A 19979-nucleotide genomic window follows, 5' to 3' on the forward strand; every position below is an offset into this window, starting at 1 on the left:
TCCGGACATGCCGGGTCGGGCTATGCGCGGAGCCGCCGGGGGCATCGGCCACTGACGTGAGGATTGCCGGACGGAGGGGGGCACTGCAACTGTTTAGTTAAATACCTTGTGGTAATAAAACTTCCTTAATGGTCTCAACAATTTGTCAATCTGATCAAACCGGATACCTCTTTGTTCCTAAACTTATATGGCCACTAGTGGAGTACACTCAGCATATGGTTTATATGGGCGTGAGACCCAGCTAGTAGTTCGATTTCTACGCAAACCGGTAAAACATCAGATGGCGGTACTGAGACTAATGGAAGATCAACCTACGATATACTGCGATTGGACAGTGATGTCCCGGGTTCTACGGTTGACATGTGTGCATTGCAGTGGACTATACTAGGAATCCGTTCAACCATCTTTCATTATGGAGTTAACTTTGCCTTAACTAGTTCTTTGATTATTGGTATAATCGATGCTTAATGTTCAAGCATGTTTTACGAACTGTGGCCAAGTGCCAGCGTAAAACGAAGGCTTCCCGCTTCAGTAATATGAGGTGATGAGACGCCTGGCTTGTGATCTCAGCGCCGACACGTGACAGAAACATTGCGGCTCGCCGGCTTCGTGACAGTTCTTCCTGGTTAACAGAATCCTGCTTTCATGCAGGGCAAAATTACCCTGCCGCAAACAGCTCATCTTCATTATGTCTCCACTTTTCCTGGACCTTACCACAGCTTTTATTTCGTTATTTGAAAAAATCTGATTTCCTCAGTTCCTACTCCAAACGCGAAAATGGTTGCTATCAGTCGCTATATATAGTTTTTTTCTCTTACCCAAGGGGATAACTTTGGGTTCAGGATTGGGGGAGGGTTGAGGTCTCCACCCATTTACTGGGACCCAAGGGGTGGTATTGGCTGGTTTTGATTATTGGGGGGGGGGTTACAACCCCCATCCCCCATAGTTTACAGCCCTGCTTTTACTGACACTCATTCCTAAAAAGACCTTCGCTGAAAGTCTGACTGATGTGCCTCATTTTCTTTGGTTGTTTGTCCCACTACCAAAATGTCAGCCCCCCCCCCCTCCCCACGGACTGCACACTCACCAATTCCTTTGATTCCCAAAGCAGAGTCAGGAGTCTCCGAGCGTTTTTTTTTTTTTTTTTTGCATAAAAATTTACTATAAGAAAATCAAGAAAAATATTAAGGTTTTTTAAAAATTAAAATTACAGTCAATTAATAGGAGATAAAAAATGAACACAGCAATGTTATAAATACGGCCCAGAGACAGTACAAAGAACATGTGTCTGGTTGGCCCTGATACAGGTGGCTACAAGTGACTTAGATACACACGTACAGCTTTGATCCTTTTTCTAACACAGGCACCACGTAGCCTGTCTTTGTATACAGTGTGCATTTGTCACTTGGCTGTTTTAACATCAAGGCATTTAATCAGCTGAGAAGGTGAACAATTGGTGCATAGTTGGATTAAAAACTCAACATTATATGAATGCCTGAGGAGTCACATGACTCAGCTAGGCCACACCTACACCACATAAGCCACGCCCTCCATTAGTTTTATTTTTTTTTGGTGCTTGTTGTGGGGTCACTGGAAAAGGCCTAATATTCATGGTCTGGTGGCGCATCATTGGTTGACTCCTCACTAGATGAACTCTAGTCCCTCATATTTGACGTTTCCGATCTTGGTCTCCGGTAGCAGGATGCGGCCGTCCAGAGTAAAGGCTGTGATGTAGCTGCCGACTTCCCCGGCATCCTCCTCGGACTTCAGCGCCAGCACAAGCTGGTCGTTGGTGCCGGGGACGAACTTGAATGAGGAGAAGCCGTGTGTGGGCAGCAGAGGGCCGACGCGGTCCGCAGAGATGTCCCGGAAGTCCGGCGAGCAGCTCAGCACCAGGTTGGTCCCGCGGCGCTCGTCGGCTGCCTCGTTGTACGTCTTGGCGCTGGCCCGGCGCGGCAGGAAGAACCAGCGCTGGAGCAGGTCGCTCCACGCTGCTGATTCGTGGATGAGGTAACCTGGGGGGGGTCCAAGGACCAGGGAACAGAAGGAGAAAAACAGGGAGAATAATGTGAGCGAGAGTGTGAAAAAAATATAGGATAAAGACGGGTGTGATGATGGGGGGGGTAAGAGAGAAAGAGAGAGAATGATTAAGGGTGTAAGGATGGGGGGGGGTCATCCCAGTCAGGTGGCAAGCCCATTCATTCATTCAGCTCGCTTGTTCATTATTATCTATAGTACCGGATTGGGCCATATTTTAGCTCCACCCCCAGTGAGACCCTGGTGGCCAATCACCAGGCTGTGGGCCCGACAGCCAATTTGTTTTCCCGTGTGTTCGCTCTATGCATCTGGAGCCCAACCAGGACGGCATGTTCCTTTAAACACGTCCTTCGTCCTTCTGGCCTCTGTCCATGACTGTGTTATATTCACAGTCCCAGCCAGTGGGAAATGAAGGGCGAGAGTCTCAGCGGACAGAGGACACATGAAAGCCCAGTTAAAATGACTCACCTGGGGGTCTGATGCCAGCGGCATTCCGCATGGCGCTGTACCGAGGCACCCAGTTCTGGTGCTCCACGTCGCCACGGATACCCACCACCTTCACCCACTCTGGGTGGTCGTTGACTACCTCCCCCGTGGTTGTGGTCCACTCCTTCCCCAGACCGCCCACGTACAGACGCTCGTCCTTCACGGCCAGCCACTCTGCCTTGAATCCTGGGAAGGAAAAGCTGGGCTGAACAGAACCCAAAACCTGCTGATTCCCCTGCGCCTGGCGCCTCTCTTCAGTTACAATTTCTGGCTGCAGAGAGCTTTAAACTGTCAAAAATGTCATTTCAGGCATGAGCTTCACAAAAGAGCTTAGAAAATGCCCTGAAGTCAACTTTTGTTTTATTTCATGCTCAAAAAAAACATGTAAGATTTTATTTGTGTCATAAAAATATCTTGAAACCAAAACAGGCCAAACTTATACTTAATCATTAAACAGGAGCTGTGCAATTGAATTAAAAATGTGTCAAACTACATTTTTATGGGAAACTCCTTCAAAAGCATCGTCCTGCCTGTCCTTCAAGATCGAACACGATGCTTAAAATACTGCTGAGATCTAAATATGTAACATTTAATTTGCATAACAAACCACGACGAGCACATCTGTCATGCATTTTGTTCTTAATTTAAAAACTTCTGCACGCAGTCGAGTGTTTGTCTCCTTTCTGTCATTTATGAATGGTGTTTGATGTAAAATGTCAAAGTGGCAGCCTGCAATCTCCCCTCTTATTTACCTAGATTAACTTCCAGGCAGTTGTGTGAAGGTTGTAACTCGATGTTTATAATCTGCGACTTTGCCGTTTTCTCAGTGTCTTAGAGAGTAAGAGCTGGACCGTACTGAACAGCCCCACCACTGCCGCTCATCTCAGTTTACTTTGCTTTCCATATAATTACAAAGAGGTAACAATTTGTATTGTGTTTAGTTGGCATTGCATGTTTATATCACGCCTCGTTTACATACAGTGTTTACTCTCATAAGTGTATTTATTGTCTGACTGTAAGCATCCTAATTGGTATTTGTGTTTCATTTGTGTGAGATTTGCGTCGTGTAACGTAACTGACTATATCAAATGAAATCAAAATTTAATTATAGGGCTCATTTAAGACAACACAGGTTGGCCGAAGTGCTGCATGAAATCAGACGCTAATCAAAACCCAGAGAGGAAGCCAGGTTTTCAAGCGCGATTTAAAGGTGATCATGCTGGGGGAGGGGTTACTACAAAGCCCGGGTGCGACTGTTGCCAGAACATGGCCCGTCAGTCTGCACCTTGGTATGATCACGATCATCTGCTGAGGGGACGCCAATGACCAAGTGAGAGCGTCAGGGTGCAGGAGGTCGGCGAGGTAAGATGGCGCTAAGACCATTCCAGCAGTTAACCACGAGCTCCTGGCTATTAACTCTTGGATGAATAAATCGAATAATTAAAAATGAAAACGTCTACAAGTGAGGAGCACGAGCCTTTCAGGGGCATGACTGACCTTTGGCAACTGAACCGTCTCCGTCAGCCAGGATAACCCAGGGTACAGCCCGGTTGCCCTCGATGTGGTAGACCACGCCCGTGCGGTCATCCACGCTGTACAGCTTCCCATTAAAGGCCACCAGGTCGGAGAGCTCCATGCCCCGCCCCTTTTCCGCCAGGTGACTCTCGAGCACCACCCGGTTGGGGTCCCACTCCACAGTCACTTGGTCCCTACCATCTGACACCAGCAGGTGGCCCCGGCGTAGGTAACTGAACCAGGTGAGCTCCTTGGAGCTGCGAGAGGCTGTGTCCAGGTCGGCGATGACGGCGATGCGATAGCGGGTGCCGTGTGCCGTCCGCTCCGGCGGGCTCAGCGGGTACGTGTAGTTATACCGTCCGGAGAATAGTTCCGCTGCTGCCACACCATGCCATCCGGAACGTGGGCGGAGGCCACCCAGGACGTGCTGAGGGAAGCGGTCACCAGTGGCGCTGCTGTCCTCTGCCGTCCTGTGTGAATACAGCAGGACTGCCAGCACGAAGAGGCCGACCGCCATGATGGTTCGCCACCGTGGCCGTAAGCGGGCGTCCAAAGCGGACAGCGCGGAGAGGCTTCGGACGGGGACGGGAAGAGGGTTCATGAAGCCGTTCTGCTCTAGCTGGGTGAATTCCGGGTCCATCTGCGAGGAAGCCGGAGAGGAACCTGAATGGAGAGAGAGAGAGAGATGGGGTTGGACACCAGCAAGAGATGACAAGACGAGGACGGTTTGTGTCTGCAGCAGCCGGTGATGCCAAATGCAGGGGGGGGGGGGGGCAGATTTAGTGAGAGAAGGACATCCACACAGTTACATGACCAAAGAAAATCCACCACCTTCCTGTGACCAACCCCAACGAGGGATCATCAACCTATCAGCGCCGCGTCCCATTATCTCACTGGGAGGTCCCTCGTGGGCCACGCTTATTCCAACACGCGTCCGCGGAGGCGCCGCGTCTGTGGCCGGAGGTCGGCAATGTCGCGGGAGCACGTTTGTTTGGGAACGTCCTCAGGAAAACAAGAGATACAGCAGCCTTGAAGGTCAAGCAGAGCCAGGCAATGGCAAAGCGGGGACCCGAATGCATTACGTCAAGCAAGATCAGCAAGTCCAGATATAAAGTCACAAGCAGAAACATCATTTAATTGCTAATCAAGCACTTTCTGGCCTAAGCCTGCCCATCTAAAGCCCAGAGATCAGCACAGTGGGGTCTGCATTCGCGGCCTGGTTCATTGTGCATTGTTGGGCTGAACCTCCCTCTCTGAGCTTGGTACGCGTTCCCACGCTGCTGAATTCTCACAGAGCAGGACGGGAGAATTCACCCCGTTATCAGGCTGAATGCCATCTCACAGCCCACCGAAGCGGCCCCTCCTCCCAGACAGTCGGTGTGGGGGTTTACGGTTTGCTCCGAAATGACGCCATCACATTGTTTTGCACGACACAAGGCTTTTGTTGCTTTGAGGAAGGACACCAAGAAAGCCGGAACATTCCAGAGGTACGACTGCACCCCCCCACTGCCCTGTGCCCCCCCTCGGGCCGATGGCTTCCGTGACGTGATCTTGGCATGGAGGCTCTGACCTGCCATGAACTCAGACTCAAATTACTCTCTGGGCGGCTAAGGTTGCGATATACGGGAAATGGCTTTGGTGCCGGACAAGACAAAAACTCAGGTTACAGAAGCTAAAACTCTTGAGCCTTAGTTCATTGCCTAGACTGTGCTGAGACATCCTCTGGCACCCACACAATTCAGCAGGTTTTCCTCTGGTGAACCGTGACACGTGTAATGGTGACACAAAGGACAACAGCTCTAAAACCTGCAAGCAGTACAGGTCACACATAATTTGTTAGGAGCAGGCTCTGAAAACGGGTTAACTAGCTCTGTAAACGGGTTAACTAGCTCTGAAAACAGATAGCCTAGCTCTGTAAACGGGTCACCTAGCTCTGTAAACGGGTCACCTAGCTCTGTAAACAGGTTACCTACCTGTCAATCCACTGACTTCGATGAAGAGTCGGGTGGTATCTTATAGTCAATAAATCGATAGTCAAATAGATCAAAGTCAATAGATGTGAAACACAAGTGTGTCCTCAAAAGGTGTTCCTTGAAAGGTTATTTGTCAAGAACAGGCGTCGATGTCTCACCCAAATGGGCTGAGGTGACCTCGCGGTCTGGAGCTTTGGTGTGGGCCAGATCCATCCATATCCAGATCCATTGAAGCCATCAATAACCCACTTACCCAGAAGCCTAAGTTGGCTCATTTGGCTTAATGGACTCTTCGAAAAATAATTAGGTGCTCAGAAGGACTGAAAACCTAAGCACATGGAAGCCAGCCCAGACTGAGAACTACCTACCAAGCAGGAACTGGGAATGGACTTCCCCTCATGGGGGTTCAGATGGACCAGGCCTCCAACTTCAGCCAAACCCTCAGGGTAACTATTATTATTTTTGGTATCATTTTTCGTGCAGGTGCTTTTTTTCCATTCTTGTTTTTAATGGTTTAACAAACACAACAAGGAGCAAACAGGCTCCCAGCACGTCTTGGTTGGGTGGTTATTTGCCGTTTTAATAGATAGGCGGTGGTCCTCCTTAGTGGTCAACAGTCTCGTCGACGAAACAGACGCCCCTAGCTAAGAATGGGCCAGTAAAAAGTGTGCCGCTCCCCAGAAGTCCAGCTAAAAGCTCAGGTCATACACAACCACCAAGGTTTAGCAGAACTATGAGTCAAAGCTTTTGCACTCCGACACAGATGGAACCAGGCTTGCGTACTGACCCAAAAAGTACCCAACGCTGAAATAATAATTACACATAATGGTAATCTCGCAGTAGTATTATAGTTTTTTTCCCATAAGCACCGCATAGGTACAAGAACTGCATATTAAACCAAAAACAGAAATGCTGGTTTGGGGGGGGAGGGGAGGGGGAGGTGCTTATCATGTATTGTCCCAGCGTGCTCCGGCTTCGCCCATCCCACAGACACTCCCAGTTAGCTGGCAGGTCGTTGGACACACCCATTCCACTTGTAATACTTCGCTTGTGTTACCTGTTAAACATCGTTTGCATCCCTCCATCCACACTTTCTCCAGTGAACAGCTCCAGCTGTGACAGAGTGATCTGCCGGTTCTCATTCCTCGACAAATGCCGTATTACATCATTAATTACATGTTTTTCCAGCCTGTACATGGGACATAGGCCTATTTTTTCCCCCTTAAAGAGTAGATTTCAAAGGCTGTTCGATTCCAGAATGTATGTTTTCAGGAAGAAACACAAATAAAACCTCTAACTTAAATCTCAAAAACCAATATCAGGCTGTCCGCGGCACGGAGTCACCGTACTCACTGCGGCAGACACGGCCTGCACACAGTCACCCCTTCGGCGTGACCCGCTGTCCCTCCTTTGGCGTCTTCACTTTCCCAAGCACATAGTAGATGACCCCGAATTCCAGTCTTCCGATTTTAATCTGTACTTTGAAAAGCTGGTGGAAACATAGCGGCTCAGTGTACAGACAGCTGCCTATCTGATTGCATGTAATCATTTTGGGAATGAACAGGCTTATACTGTATGTCATGGTGTAAAATGAGATTTTGCCGTCTCATAACCAGCTAGTCCTCGAGGCGCGATCTGCTATCTTATCTTGTGACATCTCTGCCATATTCGTGCGCGTCCGCTTCGAAACAGGAATATAAGCGTGTCATCTGTATCGCATAAAGGTACTTAATGCAGAAACGGGGTGAGACGCTCGTGGGGTGACGCGTTGTTCGCAACTAGCTAAAATGCAGCATGAGGGCGACTCCCCCCCCGCGACGTACAGGCTACGCTTAAAGCCGGCACCTATTTACCTGAACCCAAGCAGCACGATTTTATTCCTACCTATTGGCAAATCACTGCTATAATTATTAATGCACCTCGTCTGCTCATTAGGCTATTCATTCATTGCCTTCGATAGTTTAAGTTAGAAATAAACTAATTCTTATGAAGTCTCATACCTACCCCCTTCCCTTTAATGGGTACGATAACAAACGTGTAGTCCGGTCCATAATAAAGTAACTTACAAATAAAATCAGTATCCGATTAAGAGACGGTCACCGGTTGTCACACCTTCAAGCAGCGCAGGTAACAGGGTTACATCGCCGGGTGTTTATGCGATAGATGCCGATAAATAAAACGGGAGCAACGGTAACTTGCAGGGTGGGAAAAGCGCCAGATAGGTATCCGCCTTACCCCCGATCCATCGCTTGCACACCGTTGATGCAGCCAGCACGCCGACCTCCGGTCCCGATCCAGCAGCGAAATCGGCGGTGACAGTGTGGCGAATGCGAAGCCGCCCACCGGCTGCATGCTGCGCGGTCCTTGCCGCGTCCCTCGGGGCAGCAACCGGAGCCTCACCTTCCCTGCTAAGCAGCGGGACCCTAGGGAATTGCCGTGTGTCTTAATTGGGCTACGCCTGAGCCTCGCATCCAAACCCTGAAATATGTGACGGGGAGGGCTGCGTGTCATGCAAAAGGGGAGGAAGACTACGAAGCTGAGGTGTGATTGCACTGCGCTGCAGACCTGCGATGTTGCGGCGAGGGCGACACCGCAAACTCCCACAGATGACGAATAAGGACCCCTTTGTGATCCGCCAAAACACTATTTCCATTGATGTAAGGATCGCATTTAGTGGCTTATACGAGGCGTCATATTACGCCTGGCACAAATGGGGCTGAAAAAGATCACTCTTCAGCCACTAATATCCAAACAATGATTTGGACGTAAAATAAATTAAATTACATATCTTTATTAATTCAATGCGTACAATATTCTACTGCAAACGGGAGACCATATTGTAAACCACCGTTATTCTGTACGCGCCACTTCAAACATTCCGCACAATCGGTTTCAAATAAACTAACAACTTTTTAAAATCTTAACATTCTGTAATTTATTTAGCAAATACATAATCCAGGGAAATCAGTTCTGTGGTAAAGGCTGTACGGTAGAGATATTTTTAGAAGCTATACACTGTGAAAAGCTTATATTCTGCAATTACAAATGGCAAGAACATAACGTCTGATGAGGAGATATTCGGCCCTGGGCGACTTGGTAGGAGGGCCAGGTCTTTCCTAGGCAAATAAAAATTATCCGAAAGGCAAAGCAAACTGGCTGTAGGTGGCAGTGTCCTGCAGAATTCCGCTCCTGCTTCCTGGCCAGTCTAGTCCGCGAGCTTAACTTCTGCTCATCATCTTTAGCAAGAGCTGAAGAGAGCATAAAGACAGACAGTCTAACAGGAATCCTACCAAACACGCTTTATTGAAGTCAACTGCATCACTGCCCCCTTTACACTAAACCAGGGGTTACTAAACCCCTCCTTTCCTCTAACGATTAGATTCCCAAATTACCAGATGGTCCCATAAAACCAATCAACCAATCACCAAGCCCAGAATTAGTTGAATCAGGTGTGAAGATTCCACTGAAGCCATCAATAACCAAGATTTTGGTAAGAACCACATCAAACCAGGCAGAGGACTGGGAAGTAGCATACTGGACCAATCAGAGGTTTGGGAACCAACAGACTGCACCAATCACAGGTTCGGGGGAAAGATGACACACTTGCGTGAGACGGTAGTCTGGTTCGACCAGCCTCTCGATGACGTTGAAGTGATCTGTATCAGGGATGTCTTCGAAAGTGACCCGGAAGCCTGAAGACTGCAGGGCCTGAGGAGAAAGGTGGTAAGGGAGGGGAGGGGAGCTAAAAGCGGACTGGTGAGGCCGTGGGGATATTCTGACGGCCTGTACGGTTCTGCATTCAGCTCTGAGGTGCCACTTCAGCCCTATGTGCATGTGATACATAAAGCTAAGCATGTGGCATTATAAATGCTTATTAAACTCAAAAGATTCCAAAGAAACATTGATAATGTTCAAGTGAATAAGGATCTATGGCTTTTTCCTGTAACAAGCCAAATTATACTGCTGTGACTGCAAAACGAGAATGTGCTACTAAATAATCCATCCATCCATCCATATTCCAACCGTTTGTCCTGGTCAGGGTCACTAAGGACGGACCGCAAGCACAGGCAGCACTGTGCATAATTCAGATACGCACCCTGGATAGCATGCAGTCCATCGCAGGGCTCGCATTTGTCAGCATGTACACAGTATGCGCAGTTTAGGATTCATCCACCTGCATGTGTGCAACTGTGGTAGGAAATCGGCCTTCAGGCACCTCAGCCGCTTCTCTAAGAAACTGTTGGTTCCCAAACAGTAACGGTTGCATAGAGGCAATGCTGTCCACTGGGAAAAACACCGAGGCCACAGCTCCCAGTATGGCACTGGTGTATCCCCACACCTGAGGCCTTTCACCATGGGTACTTCCAAACCAGAGAGACCTGGAGCCAGGGAGGTGAGGCTGCTTATAGGTAGCAGGTAACCTACACAAACCCAGGTCTGAGTCTCAGAGGGGATGTAAATATACTGTATAGACAAAGCACTGGGACACGCCTGGTGATCACTGAATTCAGGTCTTTTCTTCAGACTCATTGCCACAGCTGTATAAAGTCAATCACCTAGACATGCAGTCAGGTTCACAAACATTTGTGAAAGAATGAGTCGTTCTGAAGAACCCAGTGAATTCAAGCGTGATACTGTCACAGGATGCCACCTTTGCAATAAGTCAGCTTGAGAAATTTTATCCCTGCTAGACTTTCCATGGTCAACTGCAAGGGGTATTACTGCAAAGTGGAAACGCTTAGGAGCAACAGAAACTTAGCCACAAAGTGTCAGACCACGTAATGTAAGAGAGCGGGTCGCCGAGTGCTTAATGCACAGAGGTGCATAGTGCGTAAAAGGCACCAAAGCTATGTTGACTCTAACTGCAGAGTTCCAAACTTGCTCTGGCATTAACTCCAGCACAAAAACTGCACCGCGAGCTACATGGACTGGGCTTCCATGGCTGAGCAGCTGCATGCAAGTCTCACATCACCAAGCGCAACGCCAAGCGTCAGATGCAGTGGTGTAAAGCACACCGTCACTGGGCTCGGGAGCAGTGGAAACTTGTTCTGTGGAGTGATGAATCACACTTCTCGGTCTGGCAGACTGACAGACGAGTCTGGGTTTGGCGGTTGCCAGGAGAACGTTACCTGCCCCACTGCATTGTGCCAACTGTAAAGTTTGGTGGAGGAGGGATTTTGGTGTGGGGTTGTTTTTCAGGGGTTGGGCTTGGCCCCTTAGTTCCAGTGAAGGGAACTCTTAATGCTGCAGCATTCTAAGCCATTTTGGACATTTCTATGCTCCCAACTTTGTGGGAACAGTTTGGGGATGAACTCTTCCTGTTCCAACACGACTGAGCACCGGTGCACAAAGCAAGGTCCATAAAGACATGGATGAGCGAGCCTAGTGTGGAGGAACTTGACTGGCCTGCACAGAGCCCTGACCTCAACCCGACAGAACACCTTTGGGATGACCTAGACTGGAAACTGTGAGCCAGTCCTTCACATCCAGTGCAAGTGCCTGACCTCACAAATGCTCTTCTGGATGAATGGACAAAAATTCCTGCAGACACACCCCAAAATCTCATGGACAGCCTTCCCAGAAAAGTGGCAGCTGTTACAGCTGCAAAGGGGGGACTGACTCCATATCCATGCCTATGGATTTAGAATGGGACGTCATTAAAGTTCCCGTGGGTGTAATGGCCAGGTGTCCTAATATTTTTGTATAATAATTAATATCTTTAATCATGTTTTTTTTTGGTCAAGCAACAGTGACAAATGGGTCTCATGAGAGAACAGGGTTGCAGGAGGGAGATTGTCATACACTGTCTGTAAGTGACTGGTTTTATCCCAGTGTGATCCAGTAGTTAGCAACAGGAAATGGGCTAGGCCTGTCCGACCATTATCCCACCCAGGTAGGGCAGAGAGGGCTCGATTTCCCCTGAGTGACAGTTTATCACTCTGATAAATGCCCTTCGTCAAAATGCTTCAGCCAGTGTGTGTGTGTGTGTGTGCGTGCATGTGTGTTTGTCGGCTCTGTAATCTCAGTCACTGCGCACTGACCCTGCAGAAATCCTCAGACTGCTTCCGGAATTCCAGGGAGTCATTCTGCGCTACGGCGATCACGATCTCGCAGGCAGAGGACGAGTCTTTCATCTGGGACACCAGCTGGCCCGGGCTGTTCCTCAACGCCACCTCCCTGTGTATGGGGGGGGGGTTAGGGAGTGGATGTCCCGGCCAAGCACAGGCTGTCACTGCAGTCAGATGCACACACTGCCGCACTGGAGATGAAAGCAGCTCATTTTAACGTACAGCTGTGAGAGGAAGACCCACAGACAGAGGCTGGATTATTATAGAAGCTAAGCTAAGCTAAGATTGTCCAGTAATATAACCGTACCATTAAGGGGAAGCACTGGGCTAATTAACCAAAGACCGAGCTCCAGTACATTTTACGTCTTTTTAGACGCAAGAGTGTGACCCCAATAAAGAAAGAGTTTGTGTAAGGCGGGTGCTCCTTGGGGAGGTCACATGGTCACATACTCCGTCATCTTCAGGGGCTCGTTGACGTAAGTGGACAGGATGGGCAGCAGGTCGTAAATGCCACTGACCAGAAGCGCACCTGTAAAATAAAATGATGCAACTGAGTTGCCTGTAATTGATGAATCATGCATATTCCTACACTGTTTTAATAGACGGATGTTTCCTGAATATCGCTTTCCCGCGAATACAAGCGAGAAGCACAAATCTCGAACCCTGAAGCCTACCCTACTCTTCAAACGCGTGTCCTCAGCACGGGGTCAGACCCAGCCTGGGGTCACATCTGCCAACGGGCAAGTTCCTGCTTCTGGTAGAACTGGGGTCGTTCCATCAGTTACCAGAACATACTAGCACTCTCCCAGTCATCTGTCCAGAGTCCCTTCAGTGAGAAAATTGCTCCTAACCAGCTTTGAGACAGTCTGTGACTCAGTCTGTGACTCAGTCTGTGACTCAGTCTGTGACTCAGTCTGTGAGCTTTTCTGAGTGGGCCGCAGAACTGATCCAGAGTCAGCTAGAGACGGTGTGAGGCATTTCCACCGCAGCACACGGACGCGCCGATGTCCCGTCCTCAGCAGTGCAGTTTCCCAGGTCGTTTCAAACTCACTGGACCTCCCTTCCCCTTCTGCAGAATCAGGTTAGTTTCTTTGCATCGTGACATCGGTCCATCTCACGCTGCAATGGGGGCTCGTACCTTTGATCTGGGGTGTGACGGCGTACTGAGACCATTCTGTGGACAGGACCATCGCAGCCAGGTGAGCCCCCGCTGAGTGACCGCACAGGTACACACCGCTGAAAACCGAGAGGGGGGGGGATACATCTGATGCATCTGCTGCCGTACCTCCAGGCTGAGTCATGTGACATGTTCTCGTACCTGATGTGGGAGTACTGCTGGACAACGGACACCACGCTCTGCCGGACCTGAGACACCATCAGGTCCATATTACCTACAAGGAGAAGCGACAGGGCTAGATAAACATCGATCTGTAATGCAACCTAGTGACTCTGGCGTTTGTCGATTCCTTAAGATGAATTGACAAAAGGCCGCTTGCCTTTCGGAGCAATGTCGTAATCCACGGCCACCACAGCCACTCCCTTCTGCACCAGCGGGAGCGCCATGAAGCCAGACTCCTCTTTGCTGCAACAGGCACGAGACACGGCTTGAAAACACGTTTCCTGAATATTATTTCCAATTAAGCAGCCGATATTCAAATCAGATCGCTCTTTTCTGTCTAGGGAGCACAAACATGAATGCCCCCGCGTCTCGTCAGGGGCGGCCATGGGACCTCGTACCTGAAAGCCTGCCAGTAGCCTCCATGAAGGTATATGACTAAAGGCATCTCTGCAGCAGGAAACAGGGAAAGGGGCATCAGTGACATCAGGGGTCAGAGGTCAGCACAGCCACCCTAGCTTTCGATTGGCTATTCGGTACGAAAGTACCGACTGAATGCCAGGACTTGGTATTCCTGGGGGGGAGGGGTCAAACCGACATACACACACACACACACACACAAACACACACACGCTGCAGGGACAATACCTAGAGAGGGGCTGCTGGGCACATAGACGTCCAGTTTCTCCCTCTCCCCTTCTCCGTACGGCACGTTGAGAAGTGTCTGGGTGACGCTGCGTGCCCTCTCTGTGCCTGGCACGCACACACACACATAGGCTGTCAGTCTGAGGGGTTGTGGGGGGGGATTTACACTCTCAAAGTGAGTTTTACACATAAGGCTGCACCTGGGTGCAAGTGGACTGAGAGATGTAGACAGACCAACCTTCTCTGAGCAATGCCTTGTGGGTCTTTATCACCTCATCCGCTGACATTCTGTGCGACCATTGGCTGGGCGAGTACTGCCGGCAGAGCTCCTGCGAAACATCCGCTCGTCATTCAGGCTGCTCACGGCGCCCTCTGCTGGTGGCCAGGCGGCATAACAAGCACGACGGATAATAATGGCTGCATTGTGGACTGTAACAGGTCTGTACCACACCACGTGGTCCGGAAAACATTCCAAAAATCATGTCCTACATTCAAATCACAAATATAATAAATAAATGAATTTAATAAAATTACTGAATCAATTTATGGTCATGTATACAGGGGCCCCGACGTGTCAACACAATGCAAAAGTTACAACACAAATGCAAAGAGCGAGTGCTGGACGACGGGTGGGCTGCAGAGTGTTCGAAACGGCTTGCGAAATAAGTGAAATGTTTTTACAGCTTGTTATCCGTTTTTCCCTTGATTTGAGCACGAAAATGGAAATGGAAAAATGCACCATAGTCATTACCTGTTTTCTCATGTGGTGCTCAAATCAAAAATAGAAGAGCTTCTCACATTCTGCTTGGTGTTTTCATCTGACACAAGAAGCATTACCCTTGGACGGGACACGTTACTTATGGAATACGTTTCAGTCGTCTTATGAATTCGTTCCCACGATATATTTGAAACGTGGGCACATTTTACTAAAGGGGATTTCACACACTTTTCCAGGGACCTGAACCTTTTTCCGGAAGCAGGGACTGCAGGGCCTCGGCCCGAATGTAGTTCTCCGGAGGCAGATCAGGAGATTTTAGTACCTATTCCAGATCGTGATCCAAGGAAAACTACCCAAACTGCTGAGGAGTGATAAACATTCCGACTGGTTGACCACAAGCACCAGCACTAACTTGGAAGCTATTCAGAAGAGCAGGGTAGAGAGACAGATGTAGCAAGAACAAATGGAATTATTTTTGTATCTCACCTACATTTAATGCATCAATTTTTGCTTGAGTTTCCATATTTCTGCATCAGAAAATTAAATTAAGCAATACTTGATTCTTATTAAATCTGGCCTTTAGATCGATCTTTCATTTTCCATCCATCCATTATCTACCGCTGAATCCGGGGTCGGGTCGCGGGGGCAGCAGTCTCAGCAGGGAGACCCAGACTTCCCTCTCCCCGGCCACTTCATCCAGCTCCTCTGGGGGGACCCCGAGGCGTTCCCAGGCCAGCCGAGAGACATAGTCTCTCCAGCGTGTCCTGGGTCTTCCCGGGGGCCTTCTCCCATTTTCCAAATGCTTTCATTTTCCAAAGAATAATAAATGATGTAACGTTATCCCGCTACATCGTCTCATCAACAATATTAGACAAAGGTCTACTAGTTTTTGATCTAATTTTCATAAGCTATCATAACTATAAGCATATTACTTTCAAACATCTCAACTATAAATTATTGTGGATGGCTGAGGATATACACCTGTAAGGCAGCATTGGGGGAGGTCAGTGAATGTTTCTGCCTTGGCGGGTGCATTTTACTCAGGGATCCCCGTTAATCGTAGTAATCTTCATACGGGTTAAGTTAGTGACAATTTTCATTGTAAGGTTTGAAATTTCACTGGCCTGATAACAATTCAGTACTAAATAACACTGAATGATTTCTCTAAGAACGCAAGGTTCTTGCAGGTAACTCATACGATATACAGTCGTGGGCAAAAGTTTTGAGAATGACACAAGCATTGTCACATTTTCTGCTGTCAAATTCTTTTATTGACAGTTGTCAGTATTCGCAGCGTTGGCCCTTTTCCCCAAGACCTCTGCGATTCGCCCTGACTGCTATCAATCAACTTCGGGGTCAAATCCTGACTGATGGCAGCCCATTCTTGCATAATCAATGCTTGGAGTTTGTCAGAATTTGTAGGTTTTTTGTCCATCTGGCTCTTGAGGATTGACCACAAGTTCTCAATGAGATTAAGGTCTGGGGAGTTTCCTGACCGTGGACCCAAAATGTCGATGTTTTGTTCCCTGAGCCGCTTAGTCATCACTTCTGCCTCATGGCACGGAGCTCCATCATGCTGGAAAGGGCATGTTCATCTCCAAACTGTTCACACCTCAGTAGTCCAATGCCTGTACCTTTTGGAGCTTCTTCGCTGCCCTTCTTGACACCAGGCCATCTCCCAGAAGTCTTCGCCTCACTTAACGTGTAGATACACTCACACCTGCCTGCTGCCATTCCTGATCAACCTCTGCACTGGTGGTGCCCCGATCCACAGCTGAATCAACTTCAGGAGACGGTCCTGGCACTTGCTGGACTTTCTTGGGTGCCCTGAAGCCTTCTTCATAACTGACCCTCTCTCCTTGAAGTTCTTGATCTGATAACTGGTTGATTTAGGTGCAATCTTACTAGCAGCAATATCTTTGCCTGTGAAGCCCTTTCTATGCAAAGCAGTGATAACTGCATGTGTTTCCTTACAGGTAACCATGGTTAACAGAGGAAAAACGATGATTTCAAGCACCACCATAGCATCCAGTCTGCTATTCTAACCGAATCAGCATGACAGACTGATCTACAAGCTTGTCCTCCTCAACTCTCTCACCTGTGTCAACAAGAGAATCACTGATATTGCCAGCAGGTCCTTTTGTCGCAGGGCAGTGGAAATGGGTTTTTTGGGATCAAGTTCATTATGGCAAAGAGGGACTTTGCAATTCATCTGATCACTCTGGAGTTCACATTCTGCAGTTTATGCAAGTTGTCATCATAAAAACTGAGGCAGCAGACTTTGTGAAAATTAATATTTGTGTCATTCTCAAAACTTTTGGCCACGGCTATATATTGCATAACATTAGTCGTATACATTAAAGTATAAAAAAACCTCGGTCGTATATTCTCGTGCATAAAACACAAACTTCAAGCAAAAATGCCATATTACCCTGTACGTGTCGGGACCCGCGGGTGTTGCCTTTTGGCAGGCAATGCGCCCGCCATATACTTGTCACGTTCGCCGCGGTCGCTGAAGCAGGGAATCGCTAGAGCTGGCAGAAAGCAGGTAGGTAGGCAGGCAAGCAGAATACGGGGCGAATTAGGGGTTTATTCGGAGGAACAGGGACCATCGAACGCCAACTGACAACAACTAACATCAATAACAGACGAGGAACGGAGGTAAGACACGGACTGAAATAGACCAAACAACAGGGTACAGCTGGGTACAATCAGGGAAGCACACGTGGATAATCAGGGGGACGTGGCACACCCGAGGATCGTACGAGCTGGGCGTGACAATACTCACATCTTGCTTCATTTCTTTCCAGGTGGCCATATTGCAGGCAGTCAGAGAAAAAGACCCTGATCAGGACTTTGAACCCAAACACTGACCTACCGGACGGCTTCACACGCGCAGTCGTCTGCAAGCACTGCGGCTTTTAACTCGCCTAGCGCCTGTGCAGCTTCACCAAGCTCAAAGCCCAGACTGTGGATCGCTTTTGGCATTTATTTTCTAAAGATTAAAATCAGTATTACTCTATATGCAAATAACGCGGTTTTATCCTGGAATATTATTCGGTTCCAATTTCAGTTCTGGCCGGATGTTGAATTCAACAGGCTCCAATACCCCTTCGCACTTCAGATGAACTGCATTTAACGCTTCGAGGTTTATCAACAAAAGAGAAATATGAGACAAGCACAGAGGTAAGACGGACCAAGATACAATTCCTAAAACGGAACGAAACGGACTTTCACCCCAAGGGGCGTATCAAGCTTTTTAAGTGTGTGTGTGTGTGTGTGTGTGTGTGTGTGTGTGTGTGTGTGTGTGTGTGTGGGGGGGGGGGGGGGGGGGGGGGGGGGGGGGGTGGGGAAATAAATTTCAAGGCGAATTAAATTGAAAAGTAAATTATAATATAATTATAACCGCTGACAATTATATATAACTTCTCGCATTTTTACATTTTCTTTACATCTACACTATGCGAATGATATTGTTAAAGTAACGAATGGCCTAAACGACATGAAGCAGTATAAGAAGTGTCTCAGTTTGACCAAAGAGGCCAAGGACATCTGGACCCCTCCTCTGAAGAAGGACTGCAGCTTCCCTGCTAGACTGGAAACTGTACTTTCTCCTAAACATTCCTAATTGTACTATCAGGCAGTCCGAGTTCAGTTCTGGATACTGTTGCACAACATCGTTTACCTCTCCAGTCAAGAGGACTTGTTCAAGATTTCCGAACATTTGCTTTCCTTCCTGCAGAAATCGTTCTCTAATCTGCATACTGAGGGACACATTCAGAGCCTCCAGTTCCTCTGTTGCCTCCAAAGCACAGAAAAGACCAAGAACGACATTTCCCTGCAGAAATCTGTCGCGCAAGCCCTGTGCCTTAGCGGCCGCATCTGATTCACATGCAATTCAAAGCATGCATTATGCACTCCTGCTTCACTACAGCACGAATACGAACCGTCCACCTTGTTTAACAAAGAGGTCTTATAGTGTGAGGGAGCTCTCCTCAGACTTGGATATCCCCTTGAATTTCTCCTTAAAGTTGCCGATAAATGGCGAGGCAGTACATGCTGTGTAATAAGTTTAACACAGTGCGCAGCACAGTGGACATAATGGGCAAGAGGTTGTCATTTCCTGATAATGGCATGCGCTCCATTTTATTTGCCTGCCATATTTGCTGGCCCATCATATGCTTGTCCCCGTAACCCACTGATGGGCAAATTCAGGCGCTGTAACACATCCATCACCACTCTGGCTAGATTTTCCCCTGTGGTCAGAGAAACCTCATAAAGTTTAATGAACTCCTCATGAACAACTAGATGATGATGATAATAATAATAATAACAATAATAAATCCTTTATTGTCCCCAAGGGGAAATTCTTTTAACGTCTCCCTCTGTCATGCCCGGCTCGTCCGCTCCTCGTGTGTGCCACGCCCCCTGATTACCCACGTGTGCTTCCCTGATCGTACCCAGCTGTGTCGAGTTATTTTGATCAGTCCTGTCTATTTCTGTCCACGTCTTGCCTGAGTTCATGGTCTGTCATTGATGTTTGTCGATGCCTGTATTCCGTCCTGCCCTTGCCCCAATTAAACCCCCGTTTTCGCTTGCCTTGCCTGTTTCCTGCTCGCTCGCTTGCCCGCTCGCCTTACCCCCGGTCAGCGATCGTAACACCCTCAACCTGCACTTCTTCTGAATTCTTTGAAAGTGGTCAAACCGAATTGACTGTTCGCCTATGCAACATTAACTGCATCCTCGTGTCTCACTGGTGAGGTCTGCTACAGCTGCCTATTCTAAACAAGCACATAGCCGTAAGTAATGAGTAAGGGCTACTGGGGACTGGACGGGGACTAACTGCCAAAATCAAATGATCCCTAACATAATACGAATGCATAACCCTGTGTAAATACATATACAACACTGCAGAAATATAAATGCCATACAACACTGAGGAAGTTAGAATAGCCTAGCTTGCCTCAGTACATTGCAAGCCTGTGGTAGCAAGCTGTCACCTCAACACCACTTACTTAATTCTGCTTGGAAAAAGAAGTCGGATATCACTTTGATATACCTCAACACTTTCCTTCCCAAATCCAGCAGGATAATACGTTGGCAACTTATTATTTGAAGAGGAGAAGCTCTCGTCCCCTCGTGACTAACTCTAGCTGATACATTTGCTGTGATTGGCTGAATGGTCCTTCAATCAAACTAAT

At 48.2% G+C, this 19979-nt stretch overlaps 2 protein-coding genes across 5 annotated transcripts; both read right to left on the bottom strand.

The window, feature by feature from the left end:
* Positions 1-1163: 1163 nt before the first annotated feature.
* Positions 1164-8450, bottom strand: cant1b (calcium activated nucleotidase 1b). Its single transcript, XM_049015545.1, has 4 exons — positions 8247-8450; positions 4021-4701; positions 2506-2709; positions 1164-2015 (listed from the first exon to the last, which is right to left on the bottom strand). Exons 2-4 carry the CDS (start codon positions 4676-4678, stop codon positions 1645-1647), a joined length of 1233 nt encoding a protein of 410 aa, XP_048871502.1. The 5' UTR covers positions 4679-4701; positions 8247-8450; the 3' UTR covers positions 1164-1644.
* A 332-nt stretch (positions 8451-8782) lies between these two features.
* Positions 8783-19947, bottom strand: afmid (arylformamidase). Of its 4 annotated transcripts, none has more exons than XM_049015542.1 (11): positions 19838-19947; positions 14299-14389; positions 14064-14168; positions 13817-13865; positions 13576-13661; positions 13398-13470; positions 13218-13315; positions 12530-12608; positions 12053-12188; positions 9615-9719; positions 8783-9259 (listed from the first exon to the last, which is right to left on the bottom strand). In XM_049015542.1, exons 2-11 carry the CDS (start codon positions 14345-14347, stop codon positions 9230-9232), a joined length of 810 nt encoding a protein of 269 aa, XP_048871499.1. In that variant the 5' UTR covers positions 14348-14389; positions 19838-19947; the 3' UTR covers positions 8783-9229. The 4 variants fall into 4 exon arrangements, with proteins under 4 accessions (XP_048871499.1, XP_048871497.1, XP_048871496.1 ...); XM_049015540.1 differs by having other exon boundaries at positions 19794-19939; XM_049015539.1 differs by lacking the exon at positions 19838-19947 and adding an exon at positions 17567-18025.
* Between the last annotated feature and the right edge of the window lie 32 nt (positions 19948-19979).

This window comes from Brienomyrus brachyistius, chromosome 5, assembly GCF_023856365.1.
Source record: "Brienomyrus brachyistius isolate T26 chromosome 5, BBRACH_0.4, whole genome shotgun sequence".
In the NCBI taxonomy this organism is placed as follows: domain Eukaryota; kingdom Metazoa; phylum Chordata; class Actinopteri; order Osteoglossiformes; family Mormyridae; genus Brienomyrus; species Brienomyrus brachyistius.

What these genes read in the sequence shown, in the direction of transcription:
- cant1b (XM_049015545.1), bottom strand. Translation starts at nt 4,678, where the DNA reads ATGGACCCGGAATTCACCCAGCTAGAGCAGAACGGCTTCATGAACCCT. An exon ending in AGACGGTTCAGTTGCCAAAG is followed by an intron (nt 2,710 to 4,020) that starts GTCAGTCATGCC and finishes TTTCCTTCCCAG; the next exon opens with GATTCAAGGCAGAGTGGCTG. An exon ending in CGCTGGCATCAGACCCCCAG is followed by an intron (nt 2,016 to 2,505) that starts GTGAGTCATTTT and finishes GACCCCCCCCAG; the next exon opens with GTTACCTCATCCACGAATCA.
- afmid (XM_049015539.1), bottom strand. Translation starts at nt 17,596, where the DNA reads ATGGCCACCTGGAAAGAAATGAAGCAAGAT. An exon ending in TTACGACATTGCTCCGAAAG is followed by an intron (nt 13,471 to 13,575) that starts GCAAGCGGCCTT and finishes TTCTCCTTGTAG; the next exon opens with GTAATATGGACCTGATGGTG. An exon ending in GAGCCCCTGAAGATGACGGA is followed by an intron (nt 12,189 to 12,529) that starts GTATGTGACCAT and finishes CCCCATACACAG; the next exon opens with GGAGGTGGCGTTGAGGAACA.